Source organism: Morone saxatilis, unplaced genomic scaffold (assembly GCF_004916995.1).
Source record: "Morone saxatilis isolate NCDOM2014 unplaced genomic scaffold, NCSU_SB_2.0 Contig4, whole genome shotgun sequence".
Lineage (NCBI taxonomy): Eukaryota > Metazoa > Chordata > Actinopteri > Moronidae > Morone > Morone saxatilis.
In genome coordinates this window covers 4722148-4747740 of record NW_023339984.1, presented here as the reverse complement: position 1 = coordinate 4747740, position 25593 = coordinate 4722148, and the positions used below count along the sequence as shown (strand labels likewise).

The 25593-nt window shown below is 41.8% G+C and overlaps 1 protein-coding gene and 1 long non-coding RNA gene across 2 annotated transcripts; both read right to left on the bottom strand.

Moving 5' to 3' along the window:
* Positions 1–7: 7 nt before the first annotated feature.
* LOC118337915 lies at positions 8–3550 on the bottom strand. The gene is made up of 2 exons (XR_004797200.1): positions 2617–3550; positions 8–2516 (listed from the first exon to the last, which is right to left on the bottom strand). It is a non-coding gene; the product is annotated as an uncharacterized LOC118337915 (long non-coding RNA).
* Positions 3551–5760: 2210 nt separating this feature from the next.
* Positions 5761–25191, bottom strand: gigyf1a (GRB10 interacting GYF protein 1a). Its single transcript, XM_035675722.1, has 25 exons — positions 24936–25191; positions 20099–20719; positions 19928–19991; positions 17488–17617; positions 17171–17266; positions 16859–16976; positions 16101–16209; positions 15536–15735; positions 14327–14556; positions 14043–14163; positions 13470–13655; positions 12686–12851; positions 12251–12366; positions 11526–11827; positions 10757–10857; positions 10543–10643; positions 10366–10439; positions 9972–10109; positions 9085–9300; positions 8732–8952; positions 8429–8586; positions 8090–8253; positions 7300–7344; positions 6783–6927; positions 5761–5916 (listed from the first exon to the last, which is right to left on the bottom strand). Exons 3-25 carry the CDS (start codon positions 19960–19962, stop codon positions 5849–5851), a joined length of 3240 nt encoding a protein of 1079 aa, XP_035531615.1. The 5' UTR covers positions 19963–19991; positions 20099–20719; positions 24936–25191; the 3' UTR covers positions 5761–5848.
* Between the last annotated feature and the right edge of the window lie 402 nt (positions 25192–25593).

Here is a 25593-nt window from a genome sequence, read left to right as displayed (position 1 = left end):
TCTGACGTTGCTAAATGCTATTTATTTAGTATTTATTTTGTTCTTCAAACAAACAAAAGCCAAACTATTTACACATCTTTCAGTTGTTCTTTTCCAAAACAGTTTCATACAAGTATGCTGTTATTTTAACAACATTCAAAGATTCATTAAGCAGAGGAGCTGAGCTGACTGGGATTTAACTTCCATTATATTGTTGGAACTACAGTTACCAGAGCAAAACATAAACCGGATGAACTACTGCATACCGTCAAGCAACATGCCATGACAGGATCTTTTCAAAGGCTGCAACCAAACATCCAGGGCTTTTTGACAACAGTTTTGCAGTTTATCTAATCATAAAAGCATGTGTAGTGCAGTAAAATAAACTGCAAACTACGTCGGTTTACTCTTTTAAGACTGACTGACTGACCGACCAACAACTAATACCACACAATATCAGCGTTTAAAAATGTCATAGATATTTTTAAAGTCATTCACAAACAAGAGACTTGATAGTATACTCATATGGTTAAAGTTGATGTTTTTGTTTTGGCAACTGATTACAACAACATTCAACTTTACCATTTAGTATTAATTCAGTATCAATTCAACACTTATGGCATACTGGAGCTTACCTCAGCTACTTCAGTTTACACAGTTAGCTATAGCAGGCAACTATCCACAAAAACCTCAGCTAAACAAAACGTACACTTGTATTACAAGTATAAGCTGATAGGATTCAATGAGTATCAGTTGCTATTTGGATTAAAAACTGCATAGTGTTTAGTTATCAAGGATACAAATAAACTACTGGTTGACTAAAAGCATTAATCTCTCAAATCCAATTAGATATACGTACATGGAACGAGACACTTTCCTAATTTTCGGCACATGGAATTTCCTTTCAAATAACACAACTGACTGGCCGATTCCTTATCTATTCAGTTCCATCGGAGATGGTCGGCAGTACCACCAGGTGCGCAGACAAAGCAGAGGCAATCTGGACCAAACTGCGACCCACCTCAAGGTTTAGTGTCAAAACCCACAAATATTACAAATCCTGCAAGCTTGCCCTAACAATCTGCTTCCAATACAAGCCTGATTTGACATCTCAAAACTGTAAAAAGTACCTAGTAGCTTCCGGAGTGTAAAAGAATTTCACAAAAAGCCCCAACTTGTGTCTTAATTTGAGGAGGACCTGTCACTGGTTTAGTTTTGCCAAGAACAGTATATCCAGCAACAGTTATGGCACAGATACAAGTCTGTGCTTCAAGCCAATCCTCTGCATCCCACCCAGTCAGCTCAGCTCCACACAGTACAGACTTCAGCCCTTTATTAAGCCTGCACCTTCAGCAATAATCTAAACAGGAAATCTGAACAAATCCACTCTTCATTTTAAGGAAACCAAAAGGGCAACAAAAGCCAACAACAGCAAAATCAGATTAATCAAAGACCGCTTGCTGCTCTATTCTGTAGCTAACTAATATTTTCATGGTGGTACATGTATCAGGTTCATACAGAACAGAATGTTGTTAGCTAACAGAAAGCTAGCTGTCTTTATGAACGCTCCTTTCTTTCTTGGACTTGAGAGGACAGTCAACAAGGTGATTTCCAACTTAAATTCATCCTTTAGAGAACATTTTCAGTTAGCCGTTGAGGACTGAACTATACAATTTAAGGCATGTTGAACAGAGAAATAAAGCAAAACCCACTATGAGAGAAAAATCAAAAAACACAAACTTTTACATTATTTACAAAGCTCAGCGTTTATAGTGATGAGCGTTGATGCTTGTGTGTGTCTGTATCCGTGTGATGTGATATTGATGCCGCCCTGGTGTGTGTGTGCAGACGTGGTTCCAGAGGAGAGCCAATGTAACTGAGCGTATGTGGCTTTTGCTGTAGGTGTGCATGTAGTGTGTCTGCAACTCCTTTGGACTCTAGAATCTATGTGACATGTAGCTACGTGTTTGTGTTTGTGTTTTGTCATGTTTCAAAGTCTTTTTTGTTTTTGTACAATTCTTTTAGTTCATCCAGTTCCACGGCTGCAGGGCTTTCTGGTGGCTTAGATGTAATCCAGCCACATCCATCGAAACCCAACCCAACTCTCAGTCTCTGACTTCTGGGCAGGAGGGCTCTTCTGTCCCGTCGGTAAGAAGACCTCCACGCAGCCACATGAGTTTCAGGCCGAGGTGGGCGGTGACATCTGGGCGATACGTACTTCTTTATCCTCTTCCTCGTCGGAGAGCGCCCGATCAAATCCCAAACCTAACACAGATGGGATTCATGGTCGATAAACTTGTAACTTCATCTGGTAACTGTCTAACTGATAATGCCAATGGCCTGCCCAGTCCGAGGTCAAGACAGAAAAGTTTCTTAGGGTTTAAGTTCAAAAAGGACAGGTTTAGGGTTAACTGGTTCATGGGTTGGCTGTAGATTAGATCCTCCTTGCAGAGGGCAGCAAATAAAGCACAGCCAGACTCCTGTGAGAAGACAGAAGAGAGCACGAGACCATCATCACCCTGCTGTCCAATACAATCCTGTAAGAAACAAGTGCCACGAGATTAACCAGGAGTAAAAGGATCAAATGAAGTCATTAGTATACAAGTGAAAAGGACAAATTAAGCTACAATATCTCACCCATGCAGAGGATTTCCCCCCTGAAGTCACTCTACAGCTCTCAAGGCATCAGGTTGGGAGATGAAGTGGAAGCATCCTTGCCAACAGCTCTTCAAACTCATGTCTGCCCCTTTACTGTGCATGTTGATCAAACACTCTTAGTGGGGCTCTTTGTAGCGACTGCGACATCCATTTTGATAAGTAACTATCAGTCAGTCTTGGAGTCACATGTCCAAAACCTCAGTCCTTGTCCATGTGGGTTTCCCTTCCATCCCCGATTATTTCAGGGTTACTGGCAAACTAAGGGAAACTCGCAGCGAGTCTATCTCAAACTATATTCAAAAAGATTGGTTTTTCTGAAGAACATTCACTCCATATGATCAATGTCTCATGAATTTTCCTTCATCCATTTCGCAAATTTTCTTTCTACTCTGAAAGGTAATACAAAAATATGGTTATATACAGGAGGTGGGAGAAGACGTGCTTCTCAAGTCTCTTGTTTCAGTTTGGGAATATCTTTTCAGCGACAGCGAATCGCAGCAATCCTCCTGTTGTAATTGTGCTCCCATCCCCAAAATGGTACCTCACAGCTTGAATGAACAAAAGTGCATAGGTGAGTTGGTGAGGGCAGGGTGTGAGTGCTTATGAGGGTTGAGGTGAAGACAAGTGCACTAACCAGGTGTACTTATATCGCCCTCTCAGTTCCCTCTGGGGTTATGCAGCCCCCTGCACTCCACAAAACAGAGCCCATCCTTGATTTTCACGCCTCTGCTCCACAGTTGAAATCTCAGGATCCACGACCACACACAAAAAGGTCCAGTTAGAGGATCTTGTCCGTGTTGTTGTGATGCCTGCAACTCTTCCTCAAACCAACACCACTCAATGTCCATATGGCAGAAGCGCACTTGCAAACCCCACCCGTCGTATGTGGGAACAAAAAAAAAAAAAAAAAAAAAAAAAAAACCCCAAAAAAAAAAAACCCCCNNAAAAAAAAAAAAAACCTCAAACAAACAAAAACAAAATATTAAAACAAAAAACTGCACCCACAGATATCCATGTGGTTTGTAAACAACCAAAACTCCAGTATGGAATAGAAAGAGTCCTTTCTTTTTAATTCTTAGTCACTACTTGTACGACCAGGATTGTAGAGGCAGTGTGTTCAACTGTATCCATTCCGAGTTTTTTTTCTTCTCCACTGTGTAAATAAAAAAGTCCTTGCTAAACTCTCTGAAGCTTTTTTGTATTTTGTTTCCATTTTTGAAATCTTCTGAGGAAAAAAAAAAAAAAATAATATCTGGTATCAGCACGGGTTTCTTGTCATTTTTTTGGAATACATTCAATATTTTCTTAAGAAAGAAATAATACACACACTTCACATGGCGATAATGAAACAAAATGAAAAACAAATTAAGGAGAAAAAAAATTAACACACAACAAAAATAGCAGCCCCAAGTGCTCATTATCTTAGTCCAAATACTTTTTAAACTTTGTATATAATGTATATATTCATATATATTTTTCATTAAAAAAGAAAACTCGTCATTATCAAATTGCAACAACGAATAAGTAACACAATATGCTAACATTTCATGCACCGTTCTGTGCACTTGCACATTAAGATGCTGTATTTTTTTTTCAGAGTCAGAAACTCGACACCTTTCATTCACAAGTTCGAGAGCTGACAAAAGGCAATGTGATCACACCCCAAGAAAACAGACTGGACTAACCTTCCAATGATCACCCCTAGACTGAACTAGAAATATTGACGATATAAACTTACATACTTTACATACACTGTGCTGAGCACTGACACACGTCACACTCGCTCTCAAAAAAGAGTTAATGTCTCAATGGCCATGCACCCTATCCAAGTTCTTAGGCACAAATGTGCATTCATACACATACAAAAAAGCACATGTATTCAAAATGAGTACCTGTAGTCTTAACTCATTTCTATGAACAGTAAATGAACATGCACACTGAAAAAACACACGCACACACACAGTCTCATTCTGATGCACACACAGTAATGTCCCTCATGATTCGCCCTGTCTGCTAGTCCTCACAGGTCCAGAGACAGCTCCCCATGTGGAGAAGCTAAGGGAAATAAACTAGTGGTGGTCATCATGTGATGAGCGCAAAGCTAACATTTACAAATGTATGCATTTCTATTTCGTCTATCTGGGGATGAAGAGCTGGTGAGAGAAAGGATGTGTTGTGCAATTGCCCTCTCTCTCTCATTCATTCAGTCATTCGTTCATTCACACTCTCATAAACATACAGATCAAGTCCCTGTTTGGAGAAGGGAAACACACACACACACACACACACACACACACTCTAAACATGAGAATACAAAATTACCATTTGAACAAAAAAGACAAAAATGGCCTCTTATGTTTCATACGTCTTGGTAAGCAACAAAAAAAAGAAAAAAAAAAAAACCCATTGTGCAGACTGGTATATTACTGACACAAACCAACCATCACACATCAGTCACTCTCACAGTCATTCATACACATTCACAAAAATATTCACTTCTATAACTAACCCATTTGTTTGATTTTTTTTGTTGTTTTTGTTATTTCTTTTTTAGGCAAGTGCAAATCTTCAAGTTTTTTTATAATCCATTTTTCAATAGCTTTACTTTTTATATAAACGTAAAAAAATGCTAAACAAGAGAAATATCAACAGTGTTTGTCTTTCGAGAAAGGATTTGCTCTCCGATAAGGTTTCAACTAAAGGTCCCCCTGACTTTGAAAACCTAACAGCCCGACCATTCACCCCACTGACTGTTTCGCCGCCCCCTTCCAGTTCCGATGCACATGCACACAGATAATGTGTATGTACACATACCGTATGTGCACTGATTCCCAACACACACGAAAAGAAAAAAAAACTATTCAAATCCCATCTCAATAAAGTGCATTAGTTCAGTATAAGGTGCTTAATCTTTTGAGTGCCAGAGGATACCCATCTTCCTTTTAACCTCACCCCTCCTCACCCCCCTCTCCCCTGCTCAAGTGATCAACTGGTGCAGCAGGGAGCCCTTTTTTTTCTTGCCAAAAGGGGAAGGAAAGAGTCGGACGCACAGATCCAGGCGCCTCCACCCTGCACCTCCCCTCACGTTCGCTCCCTTCCTACCCCCACCCCCCACCCCCCTGGTTCCCCCAGCAGTGCACATTCGTCATCAGGTTTGTCTGATTAAAAGACAGAAGGCCTCAGGTAGCTATTGCTGCTGCGCTGTGTCACATCAGTAATCCTCCACCATCTCCATCTCATTCAGGCTCAGACACTCGCCCGCATTGTGGAATGAGTACCCTGCAGGGAGAAGGGGGGGAGGGCACGGAGGGCAGAGAGAAGACACGGAGAGAGCAGAGTACGATCAGAGGAGGAAGGGACATGGGGGAGTTATAAGGGCTGGCTTAGACAGAGTGGGCTAGGGACACAAGCCAGAAATAATTTATAAGGAGAGCCCTCTGTTCTGGAAAGGTTAAATGTATAAATATGAGAAGAAGATCATTTACAAAGTATATATATATATATATATATATGGTAGCGTGCACACTGAATTTCAGCTCCCAAAAACTCATTCAATGCTTAAATAAACACAATCTTCATCAGGCAAACAAGTGTTAGAAACAGCAGAGTTATATCATCAACCAATTTAGAGTTTGTGAAATCCAGTGTGTGAACAACCTCCACTGTTTTCTATATAAAACAGAATAATACGGATGCATCAGATTACAATATCCATTTTTACCTATATCACATTTGTTTGGCCACCTGTTTACATCTACTTCTAGAGCGAGCCAGCCCTGTGTTTATGCACCAAACAGCTCATGGGTATATAAATAAACATACATAAGCCCACCCTACGAGCACATCCCACTCACCACCTGGAGAGGGTGCAAACAAGTCAGCAAGATGCAATACTTTCTGCTGTGCTTCAGAAAGTTTATTTAGGCGCCACTTGATTCCAGGTGATGAAGGCATTCTTTGTGCATTAACTTTAACTTAGATGTTGAAGTGTGTCGCTGGTGTATTTGTTGACAGGTATTGTTTTGCGTAATCACAATGCTAATTAAAGAACAGCTATTTAAAGACTGCTATTTATAAATACCATTAGACCCTTTACAGATACATTTAGTTAAAAAAGGAGCAAATACCAAATGCTGGTGACATACCTAAGATGCTGGGGTCAGAGTGCAGCATCATGGGCTGTTTCTTCTTCATCTTTCCCCCCTGGTTGTCATAGAGACCAGCCTTGCCCATGTGGTTGGCTTGAAACATGGACTGCAGGGTGCTTGGATTCATACCTCGCATTGAGTCCTAAAAAAGGGAAAGAAAAATGAAGATCATACAAGTGTCCAGACATTCTCAATGGTCCCACCAAGTGTTTTTCTAATCAGCTATGACAAAATAAATTAAAAAAATAATTAATAATTAATCTAGGAGTCTATCCTTTTCTTGTGACAGCCTTCAGTTGCTGCTACTGCTTTAATGTTTTCAAAATACCCAATTGCTAACTTAAAGTTGAGTTGTTGACATGTTGCATTTCTCCCAGTTGCTTTGAAAGACCTTGTGTCCCCTTGAATATAAATAAAAATGTGGATTTTTCTTTAGAGATTTAAAGTTTCTCCCAGGTCTGATATTTAGCAACTAGTTAACAATTATAAAATGCAGAGCGATATCTGTATTTACCTGCAGAGGGAAGTTCATGTTCAATCCAGCCACTTCCTTTGATAACTGGGACACAAAGAGGAAAACAGGAGGAATTTACAATGGTCACAATGAACAACACACAGCTATTTTTCCTGTTCACGGTATTTCACAACACATTATGTATTACAAGCCTGGCATTCGTATAAAAACAACATTCACGATTGCTTATTCTCTTTTTATCTCGTTATTATAGTATAATAAATAGGATCTACTTCCCAGATTTGTTCCTCAAATGTACTGGTCATACAGCATATCCAAGTTTTGTTTTGTTGTAATTTGTAATATTTTTAAGTACATATTGTTACTGCAAATACATGGTTTCTTTTCATGCAGAGTATGGTGCAGTTTTAACACACCTAACATGTTAGGCAATGAATGAATGACAGAAGTAAACTAATTATGCAAGTTCCACTTGAACTTAAATGCAGTCTGAAAACCAATAGAAATTAACTTAGAAACTAAATGGAAGCATTGTTTATATAAAAGGAGGAAAAAAAATAAAAGCACAGTGACTGATTGGCCTTAATATACGTTTTCTGTGGTGACCACATATCTATTGTTACTATGCTCTGAAAGTAGCCATCAGAAGACATGGTAGCTTTGTTCCATACAGAGAGAATGAAGTCTAAGTCTGAGTGTGAGCCAGCAAGTGGCCGTTTTGCTTTACTTGTTTACTTTTGGATCCTGAACTGATGGGGTCGTATCCAAGAGGTTATGTTTTCAACATATGCTGTTCTCAACTGAGAAGACCTTTCGAGCTCAGGCCTACCTGCTGCTGCTGTCTCTGTTGGTTGGCTTTCTGTTTGGCACGTCGCTCCAGAAACTGTTTGGCGAACTCTTTGGCTTCCACTGTGTCCCCTAGGTAGGACCGGATGAAGTCCAGCACTGCATAGGGAGACTCCACCTCCTTCAGGTATGCCACAATTGTGGCAACTTAATAAAGACACATAGTTTAAACTATTAACAATGCTGAAACTATGGGGAATGATTTTGAGATAAATGTACTTTTAGGTACATCAGTTCTAAAATGTATTGTATTTTAGACACATAGCAATCAACTATTAAGTTGTGTGAATTCTCTTCAACCTTGACATTGCTAAATACATACCATCCAGAGAGGAGGAGGAGTTGTTGGCAGAGGTGTTGAGAGCGTGCAGCATCTGTTCACACCAGGTGGTGAAGCCGTCCTGAGGCTTCATGCCCTGCAGCAGCTTCAGCAGCTTGTCCTCCTCCTCTGTCCGCTTACGACGCATCATGTACTGCTCACTGCAGAGGACACATAGGGTTCAACGCATATTAATTATGTTCATCAACTGCAAGACATTCAAATATAAATTAATATTACAATGCTATGTGACACAGTAAGTGTAGAAAATAGGAATTTTAGTTCATTTAATCTGGTCTCAAATACCTCAGTGAAGGACTGCTGCGGCTGTTCTTCAAGCCCATGTTGTTGTTGCTGTTGCCACGCAGGCTGGCCTGGCTCTTCACAGCCTCGTCCCACATGCCCATGCTGCCTGAAGAGCCTCCACTGCCACCCTTACCCTCCATACCTCCAGGCCCACCCCACATACCAACACCATCAGCCCACTGCCCTCCCATGGAGGAGCTTCCCATCGACATGCCGGAGTGCTGGAAACGGATAGAGAAATCGTTAGGACAAATTACATGACATGATTTTCTATTGACATTCTCTACAGTGGACCCTCTATGACATTTCGTATGAAACCTTAGAAACATATCATTTAAATAGCTGAAACTCACGCGGTCTCTCTGCTGCTGGGCTCTCTGTTGCTGCTGCTGCTTCAGGAGCCTCTCTGCCTCCTGCTGCATTTCAAGCAGAGAAAGAGCAGGGGGCTTTCCTGTCTTGGCGAGCCCAGAGGAGGTAGCCCCGCTCCAGCTTGAGCCGCCTGAGACGGGACCCTGCTGCAGGGGGGTCTGCTGCAGTAACTTCATGATCAGTTCCTGCTGCTGACGACACTAAAAGAAGATATGACAGGAGGCAAACACTTATCGTTAATGCTCATTTATTAGTTGGTGGGCAGCATTCAAGTCATTGAACAGCCATTCTTATTGTATTCATCTTGCAAATGCAATATTATGGAAATTTTCAACCTCAAAATAACAGCTTCTTCATAATTGTGATGGTATACTGACATGTAATTGGGCGAATGGTGCCTCTGTCATTCATACTCTGTGCCCCCACACCTGTTCCTGCACTAAGTAACTTGTGCAGTAAGAGGATAACACTTTACAGCAGTAAAGTTCTCACTATTGGACTAGTAAGTTATATTAGCTGGCTTGCTATGTCCTGTGTTGTTGGACTTGCTTGATATGTATGTTGTTAGAGAAGTTGTGACACCAGTGATTCTGCAACTCGGGGTGCCACTAAATCTTATATAGTGTCGCTTTAATATGATCATAGCTAATTGTGATCTCTAACACTGAGCATATGTAAACTAAAAATTAAAACTCAACCTAGAACATTTCAGTTTAAACGAGCCAAGTCTGTAACATGATTAGGTAATTATTTATGTTACATAAAAAAAACATTTACATTTTCAGTGTGCAAAACCTGAAAAAATAAAATAAAAAATTCTCTCAATATTTGTAGCCCAAAGCAACAAAAATATCTCCTTTCTTCTTCTCACCTGCTTGCGTCTGAAGAGCTCTTCTTCCTCCCTCCTCTTCTGCTCCTCCTGTTGCCTCCTCTTCTCCTCCCTCCTCTTACGCTGTTCCTCCTCCTCACGCTTCGCCCTGAGTTCAGCGTCTCGCCTCTCCTGCTGGAGCTAAAGGGAAAGACACATTGGGAGTCAGGCACAAACGGAGCTTAAAATAAACAAAAAAAGGCTTTGCATTTGACCCAATCCATTATAATTACAGTTATTGTGTCTGCTAGCATTGCTAACAATTTGTTAGCTAGCAATAAAAATGCTTGGAATCATTTTAGTTCAAATGTTTCAGCTGAAAAACATGTAACATAAAAAACCTAGCCAATGTAGACAGTTTTTGTTCTATGGCTAAAAATCCCACGACTGAACCCACCTTTTGAAGCTGTTCGAGAGTTGGACCCTGAGTAGAAGGATTCATTGTTATGTCCCAAAGACTGGCTTCACCGCCTACATGGAGATAAAATTGAGTTATTTTACCATCATTGGGTACAGCATATACATTTACATATAAATATACACATGTCACAACCAGTTGTGGTCTAGAACATACCTGATGGCTGTGAAGCTGAGGTATGCATGTCCCACATGGACCCTGTATCTGGCACTGACATCGACCTGTTCATCGAAGGCATCATACCCTGCTCACTGCACCTGGAACACACAACGCAAAGCCCAACACAGACATCAACGTCAAAAATCTCCTCATGTAAAATGACAGAAACTAACCAAATTACTAAACACTAGACATGTAAGGTGAAACCGACCTGTTAATGAGCTGGAATAGCTGCTGCTGTTGGAGCTGCTGATAAAGAGCTGCTGCTGCCAGCTCCTGTTGCTTTTTCAGGCGCTCCTGATCCAGGTTTCCCTAAAAAGAGGAGAGCAATTCACCAGTCAATACAATGCATCTTCAAACTCAAGATACCAAAACACAGCTATTCAAACATAGTGGGCTATGTCTAAGAAAGAATTACTTGTATGTTTTTTACAATTGTATTTCTATATGCAGCCATCAGGGAATTGTCCATTCTTTGTAACCACAGACTGTGCTCTACAGACTAGTCTGGGATGAGATACAGTATATAAAAAAATTGACCATATAGGAATTGTGCATTTCCCCAAGATGATGAAAAAGTAACATTCGTTCATACATGCACAAACTGATCAACTGTGCCACTTTTATAGGTAATCAGGAACATGTGGCACTATCTGTAGTGTTACATTACAGCATTAAATGTTGGTATGGAACCTGCCCTGTTCTGCTCCACTTATTTGAAGCTTACATGCAACCAGTGACTTTTACTGGAGGCCGCTGCATAATATGGTTTTAATGACCATATTCTTTTTTTATAAGGTTTAAATATTGATATCTTAATTCCCTCCTGTAGGAAGTTGGAAAGAGATATCCACAGTTACACACAGTTAAAATGACAACATACAGTTTTGTGTCCTAAAATCAAGTGGGGGTAATTTCAGAAACTTTCAAATGGAGCCCGTCACATTAAACTGAATTTGAATTAATTGTTGGTCTTTTACCGTGACCTGTCTATCAATCTTCCCTCTCCTCTGCATCCTCCCTTCCCCATCCTCTACGTTGGCTGAGCTCTGACTCACAGTCCCGGCGGGCCCCCGGGTGGGCTGCGGGCGCTGAGTTGGTGGTGGCTGTCTCACCAGCAGGGGCGGCGGGGAGGGCCCTGGGGCGAAGGGCACGCGGCCCCACATCTTTATGACGTCCCCCAGGGGTTGGAAGCCCTCGTCGCAGCCCCGCTTCACCAGCAGGGTCATGGTGAAATAACCAGCCTGGAACCACTCGCACATCTCTACTGTGGTGAACGGACCTGGTAGAGGGCAGGATAGAGAGACACAGAGAGAGAGAGACACAGAGAGACAGAGAGAGAGAGAGACACAGACACACACAGAGAGAGAGAGACACAGAAGAGAGAGAGAAAAGAGAGAGAGAGAGAGAGAGAGAAGAGGAGAAGGAGAGAGAGAGAGAGAGGAGGAGCAGAGGAGAGGAGAGAGGAGAAGGATGAGTTTCTAGCAATGCAACATATGTGATACCATAGCAAGACTTAGTTTTACCTTACTTAAGTTCAGACCAAGCAGATATTCTATGAATAACACCGTGCTATGATCCCAGTCGGATGTGTATCAAGGGAACAGTGAATGGCAGCAGTGTGCGACTGTACCCTGGCATCTCTCTGCGGTCCTTGTAAGAAAGCCACTGTCATGGCGGCCTCATGTGGACCAGCCGGCCAGACGCCAGCTGCTGTCGTTCCGTACTCTCCTGCTGCTGCCCTTGCAGAGGCCTGGTTGAACCACCCACCTCCCTCTTCCAAGAAGTCGTCGCAGCTGATCCACCACTCTTCTTCTGCTCCTACCGCACATACCCAAAAACAAACGCAGGTTGTCACTGTAACACACGGCGACATCTTAATATACCTGGCCCCCAAATTAGTAGACCATATAAAATAAAAGATAATGCTACAACATGCTCTCGACAGACTTACAGATTCCCATTGTTGAGAGCGTCCACCGTAATGAGTCTAAAGGATCATTGCTGCTAGCCAACAATAATCAGGACAGTTGCAGCCAAGAGTTTGCCCGCCAGGTTAGATGGAAGAGGAGTTTTTCTTTTACCGTAATGATGTGTCTGAGACAGCTGCTTGAAATGGCCCGCGCAGTCCTGTTCCTACCTGGCTGCCCAGGTGTTCATTGCGCCCGTCATCGTCCTCGTGTGTCTCCCCTCCAAGATGGAGGCGGAGGCGCAGAACGGAGCAGCAGAGGAAGGGGGTGGGGGAGGCAGACTGGAGGGGGTGCTGGGGCTCAGCTGGGCCTTGGAGCCCCCTACAGGAGTCACGTCTGACACAAAGAACAACAACAAGAAACTTTAGTAAAACAATGGGCCCTATTTTTAATGTTTCTATTTATGGCATGATGATGTTTTGTGTGTGTGTGAAGGGGGGACACAGAGCCACCTACTGGCTCTGTGTCTGATACAGCAGGAACAGCAGGTTCAGTAAACAAGATATTAAATGACTGGGGCTAAACATATTGTGTATCAAACCGAAATATCAACGTGGCTGAATTTCCTCCCACACTCTCTCACTGTCCAGACACTAAAAGAGCTTGGCTGAATGCAAGAAGCCAGAAGCTATAATGTTACAGAGCCAGGACAAGATGCTCAACACTTCAAATCTGAGTTCAAGAAAGTATGAATAGCCAAATGTTTGGACAGTGATGTTTATAAAAGCACTGCTTGCTCCAGTGCTTCCAAAGAGGATTTAAAGGTTAAGAATACATTTTCAAACTTGTGTTTATTAGTTAAAGTCAGCCAATGTGAGATTCATAATGAGCACCAGCTCCTGTCCATGTTTTAATGGACTCCAAGAAATAAACACATAGATAATAAAGTACTGAATCCATCTTTGTGTTGGTAGCACAATAGTCTACTTAAACCTCAAAAAAGACATTGCGTACCTTCACTGGCTGTGCTGATGGCCTTCACTGGGTGGCTGTTGTTCAGCTGAGGGTTGTCCACCACTGGGCCAGCGTTGTTGGGCCGAGGGTCCAGGAATGGAGGGGCACAGTGGACTGGAGGAGAGGAGGAGGGTGATGCTGGCTTTGTCTCAACATCCCCAACAGCAGAGCCAGCATCTTTACACTCTGTGAGGTAAGAGTGGAGGAAAGGAAGGAAGAAATTAAGTAGGATGTCCCAATAATCAGGAATTCATTCCTGCTGGACAAAATGTAAACAATTTTGCACGTTAAGAATGCAAAAGCAAGTTTAATTAACAGTTCAATTTTGCTTTTAAATCAATAAGTCAACTGAACAAGTCTGTAACAATAAGGCTGGTACAGAATAACCTATATATATTCCATGACACCTGTAGGTGATCATATTGTGAAACTGCATTATTTGACAGTTAGAGTAGAAGAGGCCAATATTGATATTATGGGTATTTTTTATTGAATAAAACAGAATTAATTTCTGACTGCAAAATACCATTATTTGAAAAAAAAAAAAAAAACACACTAAAAGTATTTCCTTACCCATGTCTTTGTCTCCTTCAGCACTGTTCCTCTCTGCGTCAGCGTAGCTCTCCTCTTCTTCCTCCTCTTCTATCCCCTTAAACTCGAACTCCTCCTCCAGGATTGTCTCCTTGCCACCCTTCTGACAGAGAATGACCAGGAAAAACAGAGGACAATCAAGAGTGTAACAACTGTCTATGGACATGAGGGCTGACAATAAAAGAAACATACAGTTGGAAAGACCACATGACCCCGTTATTCAACACCTTTTCTGTACAAAGACTGTAACTGTCTGCTACACACACCTTCATTGGCATGAAAGCTCCAGAGGAGTCAAAAGTGCCCATCTCCCCGTCCTCCTCATCTGTACACCACTCAGGCAGGCCGTCCCTGTCATCCTCTAGTCCATCACTGCCTGCACGCCGGCGGCCACCACCATGACCATCCGAGTCCCGGAAGTCGAAATCAAACTTCCGACGACGACTCTCACCTGGGCCGACATGTTCCCGCCAGCCTGCTGAGCGAGGAGCACCATCTGACAAAGAAATTAACCAGCGTCAAACAAGGATACAATCACAAGTAATGATCAGCAGAGTCAATGAAAAATATTGACGAAACTGAGAGGGTTCCTACTACAAAAAGGTACAGAAACAAGATTTCATAAGAGAAACACATTGCAAAGTTAGAGCAGTTGCCCAGACAATCATGTGCTTATGTCTTGGGATGTGTCATCTCCCCTCCACCACCTCCTGGGGGTGTGCTCTGACATAAACCAGCTTCAGTTTAGAGTTTAAGATGAGTTAAAACATGTTGTTAGGAAAGGGCCATGTGGTCCCTTCTCCTGACTGTTATATCCTCAGAAACTGTGCAGCTCTGTTTCAGCCAAAACCCAGCTACTGTGTCTTGTAGGAATCACTGTACTGCCACTAGATGTCACTATATCTACTGTTACAGACCTGCTGCACACATTGTCTCAACTGAGGTTTAATGGCATGGAGCATGGAGTAATATAAATCACACTCTTCTACTCAGGCCATTTTAACATCTAAAATATTATCAGCTTTCACCATGTATGGTGTTACATAGCATACTCCAACTGATACACGTATACATCACACTTATTTGAATGGTCACATCTGCCTGTATTATATGAAGAACCAAACTGGCCACTTTACAGGGATTGTGTATTTGCAGATGTGTTCCAGAAAAAGGTCTATGTTCTTATGTGGTTTGGCTGATTCAAATGTAGGTCACATGGCCACTTTGTACAACTTCAGTCACCTGCAGCTGTATACAGATTAAAGAGTAAAGACAAGTTGCAATACTGCAGCTAAGCTAACAGCAGCATTCCCTTCAGACTGGTGAATAAATATATCAAGTGTGTGCGGACAGCTCATTGTCTTGAAAAAGGAAAATAAATGATTAGGCATTTTCTCCTGTATGTCTTAACATTTTCAACACAAACAAGAATTTGAGGCAGCACTACAACAAATACATAAATGTTTGTATCATACCATCCCTGCGGGGTGCAGTAAGTCTCCAGCTGCTGCCTGGCTCCCCCTCATCCTCGTCCTGCTCCTCCCGGAGGGTGCGCCAGTTATCGCTGTCGGCCCTTGTGAACTCCTTCCTCCCTGGAGCCACGGGACCTGCAACCTCTTCAAAGCCAGGACGCCCCACCTCCCGCCGCAGAGGCTTCTCAAAACGACGCTCACCCCTGAGGAAAGGAGGGGAAATTGAAAGAAATCCTTATCAGTTAAGTGATAAACAGAGGAAAACAAATCCAAAACATTTTACTAGCTTTTCTCCATGAGGAATATGGCCAACCAAAACTTGTATCTCGCCACCACAGATACCAATTCACATGTTTTAACCAGGCCCATGAAGAAAAACAACAAAAAGATACTTCAGTCTAGGCAGGTTAGAGAAGATGCCTGCAAAAGTGAGATAAATCATCCCACAAGAGCAAAAATCTACAAAAACACTTCAGCAGTGAAGTCATTCACCTTTACTATGCCATGAAGCACTCGGGGGGCCATGATTTTTTTGACCTTCAGATAGTGTGAGCTGGGTTTTTCTTACCGGTCATCCCAGCTCTGGCTGCGATGTATCTCTCGGACGCTGCGGCCGAAACCCACCTCCGCATCTTCAATACTTCTTTGGTAGAATCCACCTTCACCACGACCTCGCCCTGATTATATACACACACAGAGGCGGAGGGGCTCATATTTAATATAATCCTCATGGGTTTAATAAATTAACAAACACTTTAATAACATAACAAAATGTCTTGTGCCACCATTCAATTAGCTTAGCCTTTAATAAGCCCTTCGAGCTCTGCCACACACACACCAGCACGTGCACACAAATGATGAAAGCTACACAGCATCTTTCTTCTAAGTTGTTTCCTTGGCTGTCCTGAACCGGACGGCTTGTGTTTACATTGGCCGTTCATAAGCGCAGAGGGCTGTGTGTGCACAAGGTGAGTTCATAAGCCCCAGTGGTTTTAGACAGGTGTGGCTGGACAAAAGGAGGGCTATTTAGACAGGCCAAGAGGAAGTGTGCTGCATCAAGATGGTGGATGAAAAAGGGGAAATAAACACTTCAGTGGCTGGCTTGAATAAACTGTCTTACTTTCCCTGGATAACAGCCATTGTCGTTTCAGCCAAGGGCTTTTGGGCAGCGTTACTGTTGCTGTTGGACTCATGTTAGCTTTAGCACAAGTGGTTGTGGATTTATCATGAGTGCACTTAGGCTGAATCAATGCTCTACTTTATTTGTTGCTGATTTTTCTATTCCAATGGGTGTCTGGGTGTTAATTTTTGCCTCTAGTTTTTTACCTCGACCGCCTCGTGTGGCCCCTCGTCCTCGGACCACTCCAGCTGGGGCGGCCCCACCCACCCCTTTTCCCATGAGCCTTAGCACCGCCACACTGTTCACAGACATGGAGAAGTTCCTCTGCCGAGAGAGAAGAGAGAATGGAAAGAGCAAAAGGGAGGAATGTGAGGAATGTGAGCTCGCAGCCACATTTGTCAACCAACAGAACAGCTCGCATTGGAGCCGAGGTTGTATCACGTTGAGATATCACATGACAAGCTGAAACAGTTCGACATTTTCAGGTATCAGTGTATTTGTAAGCACGTGTAACAGACCTGCTCCTCCTCAGTGAGAGGCACCAGTGCCAGTGGCTGCATGGGCTCATCTTGCAGAATAGCAGCAAACTCCTTATCCTGCATGTCCTCTGGGACCTAAAACAACAATAATGAGCACTTAAGGACAAACCTAAACTTAAACTTACATTTTTGAGAATGGGAAAGTAAATGGAAGTTAAAAAGCAATATACATGCTAGTGTTTAGTCCTAGACCACTTTTAGCCCCATTGACTTCCTCAACATTGCGACACATTAAAGATTGTTCTTCTTATTCTGTGATTCATACAGTGCTGAGAGAGTAAAGTTTTCCCATTAACCTTGTTGTCTTTGATATAAAGTGCTAACATCTCCTCTCGGCCGTAGCGGTACTCGGCCAGCTTGTACTTTGGCATGGCGGGGGAAGGAGGGGGGGACGTCACACTCCCCCCACTGGACAGTGCACGGAGCCTGCGCGAGGAAGAGCACAGGAATTATTTAAAATCAGAATAATGTATTTTTAACATCAATATTAATCACCAACAGTCCATTTCAATGATGGATTTGAAATGTAGAACTTGGATGGAATGGTTTGCAACTTTCAATATTTATATACACAAGAAATCAAATGAACTACTGACGAGTAACAAAAGCTACCAGTCAGGTGTCAGTGCTTCACATCACTGACCTGAACCTTTATAGCTAGCTTCATGTTTGCAGTGTTTTTCCCTTTGTACTGACTGGAGCTGACGTACGGTGTTGAAAACCCCCTTATAAATAAATTTGTGTAAATTTCTCTGTTGCCACAGAATACCAAACATTAGAGATATTGTGCAATCATGATAGAATTCCTTTTAATCTGAATTTGAGAAAAATAACTTATAGCATCCATCTCGCAGCAGGGAAAAGGAATTTACTAAATGTTCTGTAACAAATCAACCATCCTCCTACGCAGGTCCCCCTGAATACACTTGGCTCAACACAGATGATATATTAGCTTTCCAATCTCAAGATTTCATTTTAAAAAGCTATTACTAGCAGGCCAGATTCCAAGGCCTGCTGTTTAACAAAGGCTCCATTCACATGCCTCTACAAAGTGTGTCATTGACTCACAGCCCCACATCAAAACCATATGCAACTCTGAGAGGTGTAGAGGTGGGTGTGGGGTGTACGAGGTAAAGGAAAGCATCATGAAAAGGCCAGTTGGTAGCATGTGGTATATCAAAGAGGGTAAAAATAAGTGGAGCAGCAAGTAATATGCATAACAAGGGGAGAGCTCAGGAAACATGCCAGTGGGTGGGGTAAGAAATATTTTTGTATCCAATTCACTTGCATTTAGCTTCGCGAAATGTTTCCCTCTCTAAAAGGGACAAAGCATATAAGCTAAAAGATCTTCCACACATTTAAATCTGTAAATTCATAGCACAAAGCCTGGCCTAAAATTTGTTACATGAATCTAAAATGTGAGGAAGAAGGTTTTAACTTCTACCACAGTGACTAACAGCATACTTGCCGACTCTACGGCCAACAAAACCTCAAATGGCCTAAATAAATTTGTGACGCTAACAGGCATTAAAAGACTTGTAAACATGTTAGCCAGACGGCCGTATGTGGTGAGCACATGAACTGGCTGCTACATGGCTGTATTAAAAAGGGTACGAGGATAAAAGTGGGATGGAAGGGCCACTGAGAGGAAAGCAGCTGCAGATGTGTAAAAAAAAAAAAAGAGAGAAACATATTCTGTGAGGCTGGCACTGCACCAAGAATGCACATAGCAGTCACAGGCCGTTAGAGATGGAGTGCTACCAAACTGGAGACTACGCCCCCCCATTAATCGTTACACAAACATACACTGAGGAGGACGAGAAACAGCAGAGAGACAGAGAGATGGACAGGACGCCGCTGTGACAATACCTACAGTTTGCCACGGTTAGTGATTATAGGACAAAAATCTCTTTGAAGACCCCAACTGAAAACATAAAGTGCATATACAAACCCACTGAACCAATGTGGATAGTTACAGTGATTTACAACTACACATTTCTTCCCCCTTGATGGCGGGACCTGAAGACACTGAGGCTGGTGGGTCTCTCACTCCAGAGCAAAATATGCAACTAACCAACAAGGTGCTGTCTTCAAATAGGTTGTTTTGTCTGACCAACAGTCCAAAACCCAAACAATGTGAGTTAGTTTAGTTTAGTACCATATAAGACAAAGAAAAGTAAGCAAATCCTCATATTTCAAGTAAAAAATGACAAAAGCTTGACCCCGCGAACAATTAACAAAATTACTCTAAATAATTCATCGGCCATCGAAATAGTTGCAAAGGAATCCTCTGTTGAATGCCGTATTGATTAATTGACTAATTGTTTCAGCTATAATCTCTGCAAGTAAGGGCCATTTTCCCATGAGATCTAGCATGGACAATCCCAGAGGATGATTCCTAAAGTGGAGAACAGATTTGATATCCACAGTGCGTGCATATATATATATATATATATATATAGCAGTTTCCATGGGTGGATGATTCCTAGTTTCTAGTGCACATTCAACATTTCTTTAAAACAACATGGAAGGAAAAACCTAAAAATGGTCCGAAGGTCAAAAACTCAAGAACACGCTAGTAAAACAGACCTTGTGCTAAGTCAAATCATAAAACACATTTCACTTAGTCAAACCTTCAAAGAATCACACTGTCGCCAAAAATGTATCTAATCATCACGACAACAATCACATTCATTATGTTCTGCGTATATTTAATAATGCAAAGAAACCAGTTACCATTCTGGGCCGAAGTTAAGAGTCTCAGCAGTCATATTCTTCACGTCCACACAGAACTGAGTATCTGAGGGGGGGAAAGAACACTTATAGTTTTATTTCCGCAGAAAGAAAAACACCTTGCACATATGAAAATATGAGCAAAAGAAGAAATGTGCCCCCAAACTGCCTTACCCTGTCCAGATGATCGGAGCAGGCTGGACTGGGCTGGACCAGGCTAGAGCTGGCTTGCTTTAGTTAGGCTTAGGTGACTAGAAGGCTGAGTGGTGCTTAAGCTGTGGTCACAGAGCTCCCCAAACACACAGACACAAAGAGAATAGCTGCCAGTTTCAGGTGCTTGAGGAATACCAGGTTATCAGGTCCTAACTAAATAAGGAAGGGGGTTTGACGATAGTTTGGAGAATGGAAGCTCCTGCTACTCACAGCCGAAAAAGGTTGTTAAACATAAAAAAAGAAACAGAAAGAACCTTGGAAATTAACAGTGGAACAAAATAAAACACTCTTGCTAGTAATAAGGTTTTCTTTTTCTTTTTTTTTTTTTTCTTTACAGCAGTTATATCTCACATAAAGTTAAAAATATGAACTGATTCATCAAAAAAGTAACGCAGGAACGAAATAACAGCCAAAACAATGAAACAGGCTGCTGGAACAGCTGCCAAGAGCAGACGCGACTCGCACTCCTCTTCTCCTTCTCTCTCTCCCTCTGTGCCTTTTTCTCTCGCTCCAACTGAAATGTGGATTGACGGAGACCCTCCAGGTAACTCCTTTATTTCCTGTCCTCCTCCCTTTGCACCACTGGAAATAAAGCAGAGTTTGAGAGAGGGAGGTCAAATTCAACGCTTAAAAGAAACAGTGTACACTTAGTAAATTAGCTGCCAGCAAGATGCTTTTTCACAGCTTGGCAGTCCACCTATATTGTGATAGGAAAAGAAGTGTAATTTGATTTTCCATTGTGTAGCCATGACACACTATTTTCACAGCGTGCCTTGGACTCACTGAAACCGGCCCAATTTGATCAATCCGTTACAGCACGCTGAGCCGAGAGAAAAACATGGTGGTATTCCTGCACGAATAAATTTGTAGTCTAGTGCTCAATCATGGCCCAGTGTTGCTGAGAGAGATTTTCCACCCAGAAATCTAGGGAGTCTATTTCAGTGATGTTGTGAACCAGCTGCTTCTAAAAACCATGCGGCTGGTTGGGGATAGTTCCTGAAAATGTCATGCCAACTAAACAAATATCCAGGCTGCTAAATTTTAACAAATGCCCACAGTCAGCGTGTCTCCATGAAATGAAAAAATATAGCCTAGCATCCTTGCATTTAAACATTTTCAACAACTTCTTTCCTGTTATCTTCATGCTACAGGAGTAAGCCACGTCACTTTAATCGAAGTTAATAGTAGGTATGCACCAATTGGGAAATTCTGCATTAATATCAATGTTAAAAATAACAAAATAAACTATAGTTTATGCTTTTTTGTTGTTATTTATTCAACCTTTCGTGCTGGGAAAAAAAATAATCTAAAAAGATAAGCAACCCTGCCTTGTTGCAGCTCAGTCCATTTCTCTTCTCATCCTGACGCTCAATGTCCGGAGCACATCGGTATTTGTGTGCAATTTGTGCCAGTGCTGGAAAACGGAGGTGATTATTTAGCCAATATCTAAGTCAGAAATGACCAACATAATGTTTAGTCAGCGCAAAGCCGATGAGACACAACTGATAGACATCCGCCACTGAGAGTAGTGGACGCCAGCTTACCTGCCTGTTTTGACGTCAATCAACAAGGCGAATATCGGCCGATACCGATGTTTGGCCGATATATTGGTGCATGCCTAGTTAACAGTGACAGATGTACAACTGGGGCTGGCAGAATGAAAGTTACCAGGCTGGCTGTCACCACTATATATTAATTATACTGAAATGTATGATGGTAACTTTGGTTATTTTAAATCTAGACCTTATTTCCCCACTTTTTACCTACATGAAGGTTCTTTGATTTCACATTTCATTTGCACACAGACAGCACTGCTCTCCAACCACCGGGCCAAGACTATATCAACTAACTAAAGATGTGATTTAACACTGTACGGGTGGGCGATATACCACATATGCGATGACAGTTATTATGTTTCCCAAGCACCATCTAGCATTAGCTTATGCTCTTGTTCAGAGTTCTGGTGTGCTTCTGTGTTTTGTTTTTGTTTTTTTTAAATGAAGACTATCAGCAAGACGTTAGTGGGACTTTGTAAACAACAATCTGACAACATCATTTCTACAGAAGATAGTCTGAACCATAACTGAACTATAAAACTAGCAAACTAAGCATGTGTTCAGATGAATCTGAACCTTGGATCAATGATTAGACGTTTCAGGGGACCATCAATTCTGCTGATAAATACCACCAGGTTTTATCAGCTTTACCCACTTACAATCACTTCGTCAGATGATAAAATGACCCATTGCTTAGGGTTGGGTACCATGGTGATATAGGATGTCAGACTGTTTATATGAAGGTATATAAACCACCACTGTATATAAATTAGCAGGACTCCGTTAGCACACAGTCAAAGCCTCTTAAGATCTTCCTAAAATAGTTATATACAGTATTTTTGAAAATATGGACAGCAAAAGTCTCCGGTTATTTTTTATAGAAAGGCTGCTGAAATAAACTCGACTAAATCCCAGAGGAACAGGGGCTAGTTAAGCGAGGGGGGCAGGACTTTTGGGAATCGTAAGTACCGCGCTGGCACTAGGTTAAACTGCATGATGTCAATTTAAATTGAACACATAATAGTACTTCATTTTATTTTAAGAAATGTAAATATCGATAACTCATTAACTTTGTCCAGATGTTTCAGTTCCACCGCCCTGCAGCTGCATTGTACAAGCCCCGAGCACTTCAGCTTTCTATGTATGTAGAAATATGTCATGATGTTTGACGTTTGTGGTAGGAACAAGCTTGAAAATCTGTTTAAAAGAACAGGCATTCAACTCCTGTGTTTGATGAATGGTTACTCAAAATAACCCTGATCGGACCAACAAATGTATAATTCTGAATGACTCACGTGGGACACGGTGGTGCATGCTTAAAAATAGCGTCAAAAGGCAACACTGTCAAAATGCCACACTGTCAAAATGCCAGAATACAATGAAACACTATTTGGCCATATCGCAGGGCTCTTATGAAGTGATTCAATGGTTATTGGGACATAAAAACTACAATACTCAATTTTATACTTCTGTTGGCACTGACCAAACATCCCTGTTTACTTAGTTGAAAAGTCCTTCGTAAGAAGTGGAAAAACAAGTTTTTGATACAAGAGTGGCACTCATCAGCATTATGTTAGAACAGCACTGTGTATGTTCACTATAATGATTTTCAAATCCAATATAAGTTGGCGACAAAAGAGGTTTTTGAAAATTGTTGTGAATGAAGCAGTCCTTTGTACTGTTTGTTAGTGTTGGAACTTATGCCTCACTGCTATGTCAACACTATATAATTACAGGAAATTCAGTATATGATTGCTGTAGGATACTTTAACAGTTTACGTTCTAAGAGGCTCCAAGGACATTAAAAACAACTATTAATACACACGTTTAAGGCAACTAGAAGATTGGATGCTGGTGGGTCCAATTTACATCCAACTGCAGTGTGGGTATAAATCATTCATTTTCATTTTTGGATTTAACTGCTGGAGATGAAGTTGGTGAGTGAGTTTGCATGTGTAGGCATGTCAACCTAACTTATATGTTAAATTTAAGTGACAACATAAAATTGTCTTGGTGGTAAACTAAGAAAGAGGCCCTTGTTGTAAAAAGGGACTGTACCATTTCCATTAGACCTCTGGTTGCCACAACTGTTAGATTAACTCCTTTAGGTTACTGATGAGTACCTCTCATAAATATCTGGGTATTATTTGATACTACTGTAATATAGCGAGCTTTAAGACTTTGAACACAGGCACTTAGCACATATTTATCAGTTTAAGCAAAATAAGAAAACATTTACCATTAGGATTCATTTATGCCATTCAAATTCATGTAAATTACAGTGAGGTCAGTCAATACCTAAGGCTAGCAGAAAATCTCAATGGAAGAACACAGCTCAACAGACCTCCAACAATGAATTACATCTAACTTCAAACTTAATCTTCACCCCGCTTTCGCTTCTTTAAGTTGCAAAATCTGGACATCTTTAGCACCTAGTACTAACTTTGCACTGAGAAAACTGAAGCAAGGTCACGGAGGAATAACGTTGCTTGCAGAATATTAAACCTCTTATGCATCTCAATATCTGCGAATATGATGCACTTGAAAACGTGGCGGGCTAACGACTCCGAGCTGCGGGAATGCCAAATGTAAAGCTATGCTAAAAGTGGCATTCACCGTACACCAGCTCGAAACTTCACCAAACTGAAACAACGCTAAATTGTTTGTTCGTAAAGATGGCTAACGTATAGACCAAATAGCTCGAGTTAACATTAGCCACCGTCAGTGGTTTCGAGCAACATTGCCGCATGGATTGTTCGTATTTTAAGCCAATTACGGCAGATCGATTTGTGGAAAAATTAAACTAAACCAATGGTTACGACAGAACTTGCCCCACAATATCACATTTCTGTTGCATAACACATATGTGTTCGCTAGCTTGCTACATAAGCTAGCTCAAGGTATGCGCTGATCGTAAAGGCCTTCGCTTGTAGGTTCAAATGACACCAGATATGATGGCGGAGGGGGCGGAGTGTGGAGAGCAGACTCCCGGCCTGCTCCGCCAATGTGCGGACGACCACCTCCACTCGGTTGTCGGTGTAAAGCTAGTGCTAACGCGATGTAAACAAAACACACACAATGCCAGAAACAACAGAGCTTTGGCCCATGAAGGAGTGAATGCCAATAACCTTCTCACGACAGATAAATCCAAACCTTTCGAGCAGCAAGAGCCGAGCTTAGCCTGCTAGCTCACGTTAGCCAGCTAGCTGAAAGACAAGCTGCAAAGAGGAACCATGGCTTACCTTCACTGTTTATAGCTACCACACTGGTTGTCTGCACGGCGTGTCTACAGCCAATATATCGTATGCATTGGTCTCTTTAAACACTGTAAACGTATTCATTCGACAGAATCGTACTTTCAGAAAGTCGCGCTCTGTATTTTATTTATTATTTTTCCCTCTCCTCCAACGGTCGCAGCTGCGTATATCAGTATGTGTCTGCTGGCTCCCAGTCGCTGCTCTTCTTGTTGTTTGTGTTTCGGAAACATGGCCGTCCGTGTGATACCACGTGACTGGACATTGACAGCGGCTAACCAATGTTGTAGCAGGGCAAACACACCCCTATTTACGAGCCTGGACGCTGATGTGTGCCGCACTTTGCAACATGTTTAGGTGCAGACCGTCTTAGCTGGATGGGTTTAGTTAGCCAGTACGCTGAGGAGCGAGGTCAACTTTAGCATTTGATTGTATTTTAAGGCATTTACATCGAAAGACAGCCATACAAATTCACGAGGCAGCAACGTGTAGAATGTAGAATTAAAAAATTAACTTCTGTCAAAGTTGTTTCATTAAATTTGCAGTTAATCGCCTCATGCTTGAAATGCTTCGTGAGATATTTCCAGTTATTAGCTATCAATACCCTTGAAAGTGAAGTGAATGACTAACAGGGCATGTTGAGCGG

Bases quoted from the DNA above. Each gene is read 5' to 3' on its own strand.
- gigyf1a (XM_035675722.1), bottom strand. From the start codon at position 19,962: ATGACTGCTGAGACTCTTAACTTCGGCCCAGAATG. The intron at 14,557-15,535 runs GTATGATACAAA...TTTCTTTGTCAG, and splicing joins TACTGCACCCCGCAGGGATG to ATGGTGCTCCTCGCTCAGCA. The intron at 10,858-11,525 runs GTAAAAGACCAA...TCCTCTTTTTAG, and splicing joins AGATTGATAGACAGGTCACG to GGAAACCTGGATCAGGAGCG.